We start from the raw sequence: 13,196 nt of genomic DNA on the forward strand, positions 1-13,196 counted from the left end.
GACCTTAGCTGCCTTCAGCTTGAATATTGTGTTTAAAAAATCCAGAACCAATCACAAAATAAGCTTCCCCTAGAAAGCAGATACAGATCAACAAAGTTTTAATGACCAAAATGGCAAGAGAAGGGACAGGCAAAGCATGCATTAATTTTTTTTTCTTTCATTATACAAATAATATATTACCACAACTCTTTGAATAAAAGTACAGGCTAGTACAAAGGGCCCTGCCTTAAATTTCAACACTTCTTAAGATTTTAATATACAGAAACACAAAGCAGTAAAACAGATGCTTGAAACCAAAAAGCTGAAAGTTCAAGTGTATGATGCATCTCTGCCCCTTTCTCTTCCCATATACTTTTATCCAAAAGGCTTCCTTAAACACTTGCTTCACACATGTATGTCCTTATGAGGATTAAGTACTTCCAGAAGTAGAAACAGACATTGATAGGAAAGAATGCTCAGGAGAAAGGACAGTTGCCATCTATAGCATGCCCTTTTTTAAAGAAAATAAACCATTTAAATGCAAGCAGCTGTATTAATGCAACATTCATCTCAGGCTTTATGCAAAATTCAGAGTAACTGCTACCATAAATGTTATTCAGCTGCATTCAAATTAAGTAATGTTGTGTGTAGGCATGCATTAGGTACTTCAAAAATGCAGCATAAGGAGGAGAGATTGGTCTGGTAATAGACTCTGGTTTGATCCCCATCCTCCCACCAACAAACATTAAATAATGCTAGAGATAAAAATTTTTTGGTACATTTCTAGCCTTAAAAAAAAGTTACTCACCAAACTAGCAGTGAGTGAAGGTGCTGACTGTCCAAATGTTTGGTAGCGCATCCGAACAAGATTAGTGGTTTCTATAGGTTGCCACAGCTGCTGTCCAGTTGCACTGGGGAGCAAATATTTGCCTGTCAAGTTCAGAAAGAGTGAGTTAAAATATGAGAGGTTGCAGTTGAGGCAATGCAATGGACAGTTTACTGTAACACTCTTGCCACTGTGAAACATCATTCACTGCAATCCTGACCAGAGCTGATTCCAACAGAATTCCTGCCATTCCTGCTAGTCCTTCAGATAATCCTTCCACTAGATACAATTCTAGTCTCAAAACTGTACATTTTTCCTACATAGAAACATATTTAAAGCAACAAGAGACGCAAACATCTAGAATGCTAGTTCTGAAATTTAAACTATGAAAGCTAATCAAAAATGAAAACAATAAAAATATATTAAGAAACATTCCTCTATTTACCCCTTGAAGGAAAAAGGTTGAATCTGAGGGACAAAGTGAGACTTACTGGAATAAGACACTTACCATGCAGACAATCACACGTTTTCGTGTGTGAGGACTATTCTGCTTCTATTCCAGAACTCCTCATAATCTACCTAATACGTATCGCCCAGTTCCCAAGGATCTTTTATCCAGTGTCCCAAGTAAGGGGAGATGACCAAGGTGCAGGCCAGCCATTCCTGCGGAGGGCTCACATGGGGCTCTCAGTGCCTGTGCTCTCTGCTCAGTGGTGTCACTTCACTGTGGGCAGGAAACGGTGAGCCCAGGGCCACACAGGGTCACAGGGCCACCCTCCCCACCACGGAGTGACACCACTCAGCCAGGATCGTCTCCCTGCAGGTACTAATGAGGCAGACCACATCTCCTGCTCATGAAGCCTGAGCTACAAGCCAGCAGCAAGGAGAAAATTCAGGGAATTAATACTAAGATGACAAGCATGTATCAATATTGTTAATTTCTGCTTACTTTCAGCCACTGTCAAGAAACAGGAAACAAGCCAGATACTGGTCTTAGCAATACATCCACTTTAAGTTTTTACTTATCTCTGCAAACTGTGCAAAAGTGAGACAATCACATTACTAAAACAACTGTTTTCTCTTGGAAAACCAACAAGCTGATGCAAAGCAACAATTCAGAATTTTATTTTTAATCAAATCTCAGTTTAAAAACACAATGCAAAATCTTGACTGAACAGATCAAATGAAAAACATCTCCAAACCACATGGGCTAAATATTTCTTTCCTGAAATTATTAAACCCCACCAGTTTGCAAAGAAATCAAAAGCCTCAGCTTCATAATTTTATTTTAACAGCAGATCACACAGAGAGTTGCTGAGGTCTCTGGGAAGTGACGGTCTTGGAAGCTAGAAGTTCCCAAGCAGCAGCAGAGGATAGTCTTTTAGTGCTTTCCAATTAGCCTTCCAAACGTGCTGTTGTTCTGTTACATCGGAAAAGCGGAACCCATAAACATTTTTGCACCAAATTTGCTAACAGCCTGCCCAAGACTAGAAGAAAAATGTACTACAAAGCTGTGGTTTCTTGCCCATTGTCTAGGATAACATTTCCCAGAACTGGAAAACTTGAATTAATTTCCCATCTGCTCTCTCTACCTAGGTCTATCAAATTTTGATTCCCTTTTTGCATAGGGTCCTATCATACTCAACTAAAAGGATGCCATTAAGAGCTTAAGGCATTGATTGCAATACACACATCTTCGATATTCCATTTATATCAATCCTCCAATATACCAGTGACATATGCAGTCAGAGAGGGTTTAATATCTATCACTTCAAAAGGCTAATTCCTTCTCAAATAGACAGGAAAAAGAGAATTAGGAAGTGACTGCAAAAAACTAAGTTATACAAACCTTCCAGTTAAATAGGTATGCTTTACTTCTTTAATGCTTTCTACATAAAAAGAGGTCTATGCCTTTTCTTTCCTTCCTTTTTGACTCTACTTGTCAGACACTGGTAAGATAAAGTTCTCAGAGAAGAGTGAAATCAAACATTTCCTAGTGCTGCAATCCATAGGTTTCCAGACTTCCAGCAACACCCAGTCAGCTCCAAAGAAGCCATCGGCAAAAAGCTTCAGCAATACCTATTTTGTCAAGCAGACATACAATACACATAACTCCATATTAGTCCACTCTAGAAGCCATCAGGAAAATTATGTTAAACAATTTTCAACTTCATCACTGTAGTATAATATTAGGGCATTTTATCCTCATAGAAATCAATATTTGAAAATCAGTAAGTCTTCATCTGATCCTTTCAATAAAAAGGTTCATTCTATTCAAGTTTGTTCTAAAACTGGGGAACATCATCACTCCTTGGTTAACGAGCGCATTTTCTTATAGAGTGCTGTGGTTTAGGAATGGTATTCCCAACCTTAGTTTTTCCAGTAAAAAAGAAAATTGTAAGCTGCTCACCTCCTATTCTAGTGGGACAAACAAAAGGCAGAGATCAAGGACTGAGGTAAGGACATTTACTGGAAATAGCAATGAGATAAGAAAATGAACAGGAACAGCAACAACACCAAACACAAAAATGCACACAAAGAGAAGGTTATTTACATGCAAAAATGCTCAGCGAGTCCAGGACAACAAAAACCAATGGTGGACAGACCATCTGCCTGCCACACTTTCTCCAGGATCAGAAATAAACCCTTTTCTTTTTGGTAGCAAGAGAAAGAGACCCTTTCTCTTCCCTCCCCAGCAATGAGATAAGATGGTAGTGAGTAACATTTGGGTCTTGGCCTTGCCCACTCAGCACAGCACATGGCAGCCCAGAACTCGGGCTCAGCAATCCAGCAAGCTTAGCACCCTGGCAGCCGGACTACAGCAAACACCACACACCCAGTACTGTAAAGAAAATTAACTCTGTCCTGTCCAGAACTAGGACACAGGGTGCTAAAACAGTCTCAAAATCCACTATCAGGCCCTTCCCAGACTGCAATAATTTTCATTTCTTATAAATCCCACTTGAATTTCCCAAGAAAGAAGATGGAAGGCAATCATTTGCATTTAATACACAAATTAACATTGTTTTAAGTCAAAATAAGCCAAAAGGTTTTAAATAACAAGACAATTAGTCTAGGAGGAGAAAGATACATGAGAAATAAGTGTTATTATTAATGCTTGTACTTTTTGTTGTAAATGTGCACCAGATCCAAAATATGAAGAGGTAATATTGTCCGTACCTTATAATGTGCAAGACATTCTAACAGTCACCTTTACTATTTGTCCTTTACAGTTATCTATTTTTACTCTTCTTTTTATCTTGCTCTGACATCTGAAAGAAAGTCTAAGGTATCTTGATGCAGAGGTTAGAGGAGATGCAATCCTACACAACAGAATCTTGTACTAAGCCCTTCCTTGAATTGTAGTATTTTGCCTGACTGACAAGAAAGCAGAGTGGATTTACTCAATACTATATAGTCAGTATTTCCACTGTAAGAATTCACTTAATACTTCATTATTTTAACTCCATGATTAGCATCAAGAAGTACTTAAAATAATGTTCGGGGCGTCTGTTGAAAAGATAAATTAGGCAGTAAACACTATTAAAATTGTGAATGAAATCATGAGCATGTGTGATGCTGGAATTATCCCTCCTCCCATCTTTATCCCCAACAGGAGCCTTGAAGGTATCACAGTTTTCACAAAATACTGGAATTAAGGCAAACAGACTGTCTAGAACCCCAGTTCTTCTCTTCATAGTACACAGACTTTTAAACACAGAAATGCATACAAGAAATATGCTTTCTAAATAAGCAAAATTAGCCAGACCTTAGACAAAAAGATGGTAACAGATAAATCTCTTATCTGACAACAGAGCTAACCTACTGCATTAAACATGATAAAACAGTCCCTGCCCCAAGTGAGTTCATCATCAACTCTCCCTCAATTCCTCCAATAATAATAAAAAAAAAAAGTTAAAAATCTCCTCATATTGTCCACTACCCCTTTCCCTTGAGCACTCCTACACTTTTCTTGCTATAGTTTCATTCATAGTTGTATGCATTTTACTGCTTTTGCATTTTTCTTTGATAACCCTTGAATTTATACATATCCACACTTCCCCTTATTAAGTGATTTCAATGCCAGTATTATACAAAAGATTTGAGCTGAAATACATCATTATTTTCACACTGCATTCATGTCTGCCTTCAAGTTTAATGCTCCAAGCAACTGCTTTCCTTTTTAAGTGAACTGATTCATGAGGTATTCACGAGGAAGGCTTCCACTCCACCTCAATCCTTCCATCTTAATTCAGTATTCTGGCCCATATACAGCATATAACACTGCCGGCATCCAGACCATTGACACACTGGTAGTAATGTTCACATCCACTGATAGAGGTCCCCTACTTCTCTGCTCTTCAATTCCAAAATGGTCATTGTTGACTTCCTCCTCTACTTCCTCTGCAGAAGAGCTTTGCCTTCCTGTGCCTGAAACTACCAGGACAGCCTAAAGTAGCTACAATGGAACTAACAGCATCACTTCCCATATCTGAATGCAATCCTTGTTAGTCCAGCACATTTATCAAAACATATTTTGATGAAGGGTGGTTTAAATTGACTATGTAATGGCAATAATTTAGCATTATTTAATAGTATTACATCATTGTTGGTGAACATAGGCAATACCTCGCTGCAGCTCAGTGGCATCTTCCCCCTTAAAGGTGCCTCTTGTACATCTAGATTCATCTGTAATGAGTATTTGTTGAAGGTCCAAATAGGACTGTTGTTAATTCTGACTTCTATTATGTTCAGCATGTGCCTCTTTGTTGTATGACTTACTGTATAAGGACAAAATTACTTGTGTAAGGACAAAGAGACTAAAACCACATACACTTCCACAAAAATCATTCACAAATCAGTCAGCAAAGCAGGCTTTGCTTTATTCTAAATAGAAAAGTTTTTCCTACTGCTGAAATACTACTCTCCTTCCTTTATCCCTCTCAAATGCATATCATAATAGGACAGCTGAGAATTACTAAATGAGCTCAAATGTAATACCTACAAATCTTCCATTTTCAGTTAGAATTTAGAAATAACTGATTTGTCTCTGATAATTATGCAATTGCATTTTGATTAAGAAAACGTTTTGGCATCTAAGTAAGATTTTACCTTTACAAAAGTCCTTAGGATAGTGTAGATTGCACTGCTAGAAAGTCTGACAGCCAAAATGCAAAAATAAATACAGAGAAAGCATCTTGAAAGTTTTTGATAGAAGTATTTTTTGTTTAAATAGTAGAAGCAGTTTTCTATTACACTACTGCAAACAGAAGACACACGTACTTTGCTAAAATGGAAGAATCTGACTTTAGGCTGATAGCAGCTACAGACACAGTTAGTCCAAAGCAAAGCTGTTCATATGATTACAGTGTACCAAAGACTTACCAGAAGCTAGCATCAATGTGTTTGTGTTAGCTGCTGTGAAATAGCAGTCTTCAAAATAGCCTCTTGCCATCTGGAAATCTTTAAGGCAAGGGCCAAGAAATACTTATTTCAATTAATTATCTTGTTAAATCCACTATATGTATTTGTGATACAAGTGCAGAATATTTTTTAAAAATACAGAAAGCTAGATACTTCTCCCTCACTGGTTTACTTAGAAATATGATTGATCTTATCTAAAGTACCTATACTCTGGACAAGTCAAATTTGCCAAACACATGTTCAAGTGCATTGCTCACTCCACACCTCTTTTTGGGGAGCCTCAAGAGCATGAGCTACCTCAGAGCAATAGCAACAAGCCACAGCAGAAGAGGAACCTGGACTCTACTGCAGAGTGCTCTGGATGATAAAAATGTTCTGAAAAGAAACACTGATGGGTACTGCTCCGTCTTCTTATCCCTGGCATATTTCCGAACACAAAAAAAAAACCCAGAAGAGCTGGGTTCATTGACAGGTCTTGATGTGAACAAAAGAAACACTGAAGCCACCACCTGCCACCAGGTCACCAGAAAAGCAGTGGCAGTCCCAACATACCCAAAGCGACTACTGTTACCAGAGAATAAATTGTCTACACCTGGTGAGCTAACACAATGCTTATTCTTCAAAAACTACTGGCCCATGGAACTGCACAATATCTATCTACTGTGTAGAAAGGAGAACTGCAAGTTCACCAGCCCCTGTGCCCTGCCAACTCAGACAGGTCAACTGGAACATTGGGGATCAACAACCACCAGGGACTACCAGAGAAACCCCCGCCCCCAGGACAGAACACGTGTGAAGGGGAAGGAAAACATGTTAACGATTTCAGGGTAATGATTGTCATATTCTGGAACAATCAATCAATATTTATGTAAAATATAGTAATATAAACAGGAACTTCCCTGTACTCAGAATGCATGGCTTTGGGAAAAGTTATTCCCCTGTGCATCTTGACAAATAAAGAATGCTTGCTTCTTAATGCTACATTGATGTTAAGAACTTTTTTATTTTACCAAATTCTTAATAACACTACTGCCACACACAAACTGCCTGAGCAGCAGGAGGTGAAGACCAAAGCATGAAGCGGTACACCACCACTTTTACTGCCACAAATAAATGAAGGCTCACTCCAGGTTCAGACGCCTGCCAGGTGAAGGGCAGAGCATCCCACCTTAGTATTCACTAGGTTCAAGTTATGGCATTTAGCTTTACTGACTCAAATTGAACTCCTACAGACATCACAGCTGTAAGAAGTGATGGGGACACTGCAAATTTTAGGGTCTTTTTTCACATCTGGGGCAGGGAGGAGGGGTGGAATTAAAGCCCATCATTCCCATTAGCTGTTAACCAGAAAGGAAAAGAGTGGATGGATTTGAAGTCATCAGGTCATCACTAGGAAACCTTTCAGTATTTTGCCTTATTCTATTGTAGTTGCACCAGTAAGTTTTACTTAACTTTCCTATCACCAACATGCAAAAAAAAACCCCAAAAAATCAAAAAACTACCATTTTAATAATGTCTTATTTATTGCCCAGAACTTAAAGAAGCATGTTTTGCATATTACTCAGCTACATAGCTACATATGGTTGAAGTTAATGAACAATGCCACTTTCCCAGTCTGATGCATAAGATGAAATTTTCCTTTCAGCCAATTTGTCCCCTAAACATAACATTATTCAGGTAAGCCTATAATTACAACTGACTCAATTACAAATTCTTTTGTTATTGTAGAAGAAGCCTTCATAAAAAATCCTATTACACTCACTATAGTTCTTTCACTTTTTGATGTACTATAAATCTCCTAAAATGCTCTATATTTGTTTCACTTTCCAAAATTAGATGAAGCACTGGCACCCTCAGGCACATGGATTCTTTGAGTCATTCTGAGTAGGGCCAGAAGTTGGACTCATTGATCTTTGTGAGTGCCTTCCAACTCAGGCATATGGTTCTATGATTCTGGCTGACAATGCATGAAAAATAAATGTGACACACCAAAGGCAAAAATTTGGGGTGAGAATATGAACCTGAAAACAACACAAAAAATGCAGTAGACATACCTTAAAATTTCACCAATATTGTCAGAATTGGAACTGGAAAAGGATATATCAAGTTTTGGACCACAAACCAGTAGGATGAAGGTTTAGATCTGTATCCAAAAATACAAATATATATATAAAATGAAGCCTCCATTAACTAGAAAGGCAGGCAGAATCAGGCCTGTTTATAAATCAATTACCAGGAATAATACATTACATGCCAGAAATAATGGTTCATGCTTGGAACAAAATTCTCTCACTGAAGGTCGTTTAAAAGAGAGTACAAAATTCTGCTGATCAGGAAATTACTCAGAGTTCCTTTGCTAACAGATACTCGCTGAAGTTATATTGACTATTTGCAATTTATTATTGAAGTACTGTGACAGCAACAGAATATTTGAAATGCATTTGAGATCACTAGCAAATCTCTCTAACCATAAATTAGATTTGGAAGATAAGACTAGGTTTGGGGTTTTTCATTTTCGTTGGGTTTTTCAAGTTTTCCATACCAAACATACCTAACTTACTAGCACTGTTAGCCAACCAATGACAACAATAACAACATGATAAAAACACCCTACAGATTGAAGTTGTCATTCATGACACTACTTCCTTACCTCACAACTCTACTGAAATACAACTCAGCAAAATAATTTGTTGGTAATATTTATCAAAGAGCTCTGAGATAGAACATTCTACTGCTTCCTTTTCTTTGTCTTAACAACAAATAGGTCCTTTTTCTATAATTCTAAGATGCAGCTCCAAAATTTATAAGCTGCCAGTCCATCCTATAACACAAACATAATATATAAGTATTACTGCATCCCTTTCATCCTTTTTTACAGCTTATACCTGCTCTAGAGAAATTTCAAGGTCCAGTTATGCAACTTTGGTAGCAGTAAGAAAAACAGACCTTTAAGATCCATACTGCAGACATGATACTACAGAAAGCACAATAAACTACATTCAAGTGATAATGAGACAGAGTTCCTTTCAACGTATAGTCTATATTGCAAAAAAAAAGAATCCTACACACCAAGAGGTCAGAGATAACTGATACTGGCAGACTTACAACAAAACTGTGCCTAAAACACAAAGGACCTCAAAAATTCACTATTGCTCAATTCAAACATTATGTGAACAACTGCTTCAGTCAGTGGCCAGTACTCTTGGCTCACAACTCTTCACCAGCTCAACATCTGGGGTTTTGCTGACAGAAGTTATGGTAAGGAATAAATATCATATGAAGAATGTACCCAGCAACCTATAACTGACATTAAGACAAACATGATGTGTTAACTTGCTATATTGTCTAGAGTACCCACTGTGACCCCTTCTTTTGTCTCATGTATATGTTGTTATGCCCCATAATTAAATTCCTACATGTTTGCAGTAATTTTTCAAAAGGCAGAGTTTCCCAAGAGAAAATCCTGCTCCTATTTTCACTGGAAAATATCTATAAACTTTTCCACTCAAGTTGTCAACCTTCTTTCTAAGGATTAAGTACAGGAAGTGCTTTTTCCCCCTCTTCTCAAATATTTCTCTATCTGTATATTCAATTTATGCTAAAGCAAACAACTTGGAGAAAGTAAGTATGTGGTCAAATCATCTGCTTTACAATATCCACTAGAGAGACACCACAGGGAAAAAACTAGGAAGACTTAAGTCTCTAGGAGTATAGATCATGTGTTCTTGATGTGCAATTATAGTTTATTTATAAATATGCTGCAGTCAATTTTGCACTAATGAGCTCAGGTACTAGCAACAACAGGACTGCAGCCTCACAAACTTCAAATTTAGTTAATCAGCTGATTAAATACAAGCATATAGCTAAGTCCAGGCAAGTGGACTGGACTTTCTGTGCTTTTACAGTTTCACTGCTGAGCATACTTGAGCCAGCTAATTCAACAGCTCTTAGGGTACTTCTTAAGGAGCAACAACTCAAACTTCAGAAATTTAACATAAATATTAATTTTCTTCACTTTTTGTTTTTCCATTATGACAAATAACTCTTAACAATTTTCAAGCTGCTTTTATAAGTGTCCCAAAGAGGGTTAAACTCTATTTCTCCCTCCTTCAAAACTGGCAGCTTGCAAACATATCTGCTAATTAGGCACTCTACGGCTACAGTTTGCTTTGATCTCAACAACAATCAACTTCTCATGTTCTGATGATACAAGCATGATTAAGCAGCAATTGAGGAGTTAAAGGCAAAATAATGAGACAGGAATACAATATCTTCTGCTCTCATCTCATTCTATTACATGGTGCAGACTCCAGACACATCAAAGAATATGGAAATTATATTGCTAGGCATACAGGGAAGTAAAAATCAACTCCACTATGCAGGCTGATTGAAGCCTTAAATGATGAAGGTAACTGACAATGACAAATATAATCTAATGTCATCTCAAACACCAGCACAACAAGAACCATCTAAAAATGTGCACTTCATAGCAGAATATATTTACTTCATCTGGAGAAGACAGCTTTGTACTGAATGCATTAAAAAAAAAAACAAATAAAAACCCTCCACATTGCATTTCCTCAGTCAGGTAATTATATAATAGATTGCCTCTATCTCCTTCTAGTAATTTTGGAATAGGTTTAACATGTGGCATGGTGCTTTTAGGAAACCTTTGAGGAGGGCAATTGAAAAGACTGCCAGATGTGCTCTGGGCTGGCAGTGAATGAATGAAGCATGTTGTGCTTGTGTCATGTACACATGGCTGCTGAACCTTCCCACCTCTGTAGCCCAGAGCCCAGTGGTGTTAGCACCCGTGCTGCTGGTGGGGAGAGCCCTCAGGCAGCTGCAGAAAAGGCTTTCTAAACAGGGTACATCCAGTCCTGACATGCATCACAATGAAAGCCATTTTGAAATACTTCTGCTCTGATATGAGAAGGGAAGAAAATGTAGGAAGTAAAATTTCTTATTAAAAGGCACATCTGATAGAGCATTGGCATTGGCAGTCATTCTTGCCCCATATCCTACAGCACCCCAGCTTCCGGGGCTGGGGAGAGGCCAACAGAGTCCACTAAGCTGTATCCCCAGAGACAGCTATGAAATAACAAGGCTTTTTATGGAGTGGTGTAATCATGTATTGTATGCATATATTCCTGGTGTAAATATGTATAATTTCTTCCATAATAGGAACAAATTTTGATTATGTACACAGGAAATACGGAACACTTCCTCGTATCTACACCAAGAGGCCATCATTATTAGAAATAAACTTTTTTTAAATGTTGCCATTAAACTAATCATAACATCACTCTGACAAGTAGTTCTATATTATGGGAAAGTCTCATTTCCAAAAAGGTTTCCAGGTACAAGTCACATGATTGTACAAGTTCAGTTTTCCCCATTCACCAAGCTGTACCAAATAGCTGACACTGTAAGACTTCATGAGCTAGTCTCCATTTTCAACAATATGAATGCTAATTTACACAGCCAAATGTTTGTGAAAATGCTACTACTGCCAATTTCTCCTCTGTATGAATGGGGAAAACCTCCTTTTCAGAGTCCTGCCAGCACATGCCAACCTATGGATAAGAGAACAGCTTGTTTTTCATGGTCCATAAAGCTGTTGATCTTTCTGCTAATTAGTGTTAGCAGAGTGATGAATCTCTGAAGCAAAAAAAACCAGACTGAGAATTCCCAAATTCATTTCAAATCAACCACAGATTAATTATACAGGAATAACAACAATTGCTGAGCGTATTTGAATGACTGATGACTCAGAGGTGGAAAGCTGATCAAAGCAAGAACATTAATGAAAAAATATATAAATCACGTTTTTTTTTGTTTTAGCTCTTCATGATCTGTAGACAATGCATGATCAGAAGAACATGAAGTAATTTTGCTAACCCAGAGTGCTTTAGGATCCTTGGATTTAAGATTCTATAAAATGAAATTAGTATATAATATGTTACCTGTACTTGTGTAAGATCAATATAAGCCTAGCAGATAACAGCCCTACCACAGTTAGACACAATTAGCCCAGCAGAAAGTCTTTTCCAAGTAGTTATTGATGAGATAACAATAGGTGAGATAAAAAGTTCAAGCTATAGGTAGCTAAAATGCATTTTTTTCTTTATATATAATGGCAGAGCTTATCAGTACACTATAGAAATAACTAAGTTAGCTGCAGTAATCACCAATAAATATGTTCCAGAAATATGTCCTTGCATCTTTCAGAAGTAGAAAGGGAAATAGCAATCTCCAAATGCTGCACAGCAACTGAGAAACCAGGACTGCACTGCCAATCTCGGGGCAAAGTGAGGAGCACCAGCAGGACATGAAAGTCAGGGCAATTTGTTTTGCTTGCCCAAGTGATTTGCTAGGTTAACCCTCTCCACAATGAAAGCTCATTTAATTTCTCATCCTTTCACATCACCTTCTGCTGTGGATTCCATTTAAGCATCTCTGAACACAGCAAACTAAAATCTGTAGACAATTTAAGCCAAAAACCCTTTGACTATAGACAGCCCTTTGAAATTTATGGTGATCAAAACAACCAGCCACCATAGAAAAGCAGCTTTTTAATTAAACGTATTTTCTCCTGATTTGAAACAAGTTTTAAAGTCCCAGTCTGTGTACCATTAGAAATCTTTAAGAATGCACTCTAAGGCTACAGCAAGAGGTACTGAAATACAAGTGTATTAAACAAATGTCTATTGTCCCAAGAATAACAGAGCTTATCTCACCTACCACACTTTCCTCCCAATCCCATCTAGCACACCGCCAATGCCCCTGCACCCAGAGGGTACCAGTATCCCTCTGAAGCAATCCTCTTTTCCCTCTCTATCTGACCTGCGGCTATGAAAAAAGCAGCTGCAGCTCAGCTTTGTGACAGGGATTATCCTACAGTTAAACAGCCTGTGCAAGGATTGTTTTTTACACTTTCCGTGGCACAAGCAAAACTTTTAAAGAT

General features: G+C 37.9%; 1 protein-coding gene across 2 annotated transcripts in view; it reads right to left on the bottom strand.

Moving 5' to 3' along the window:
* The window catches only part of MAST4 (microtubule associated serine/threonine kinase family member 4), a 279,183-nt gene that overhangs the window by 198,289 nt on the left and 67,698 nt on the right, over nucleotides 1-13,196 (bottom strand). For both annotated transcript variants that reach the window (XM_077790300.1, XM_021534406.3), the window contains exon 3: nucleotides 788-909. In XM_077790300.1, coding sequence (XP_077646426.1) covers nucleotides 788-909 — 122 coding nt within the window. The remainder of the gene's footprint in view (nucleotides 1-787; nucleotides 910-13,196) is intronic.

Source organism: Lonchura striata, chromosome Z, assembly GCF_046129695.1.
Source record: "Lonchura striata isolate bLonStr1 chromosome Z, bLonStr1.mat, whole genome shotgun sequence".
Lineage (NCBI taxonomy): Eukaryota > Metazoa > Chordata > Aves > Passeriformes > Estrildidae > Lonchura > Lonchura striata.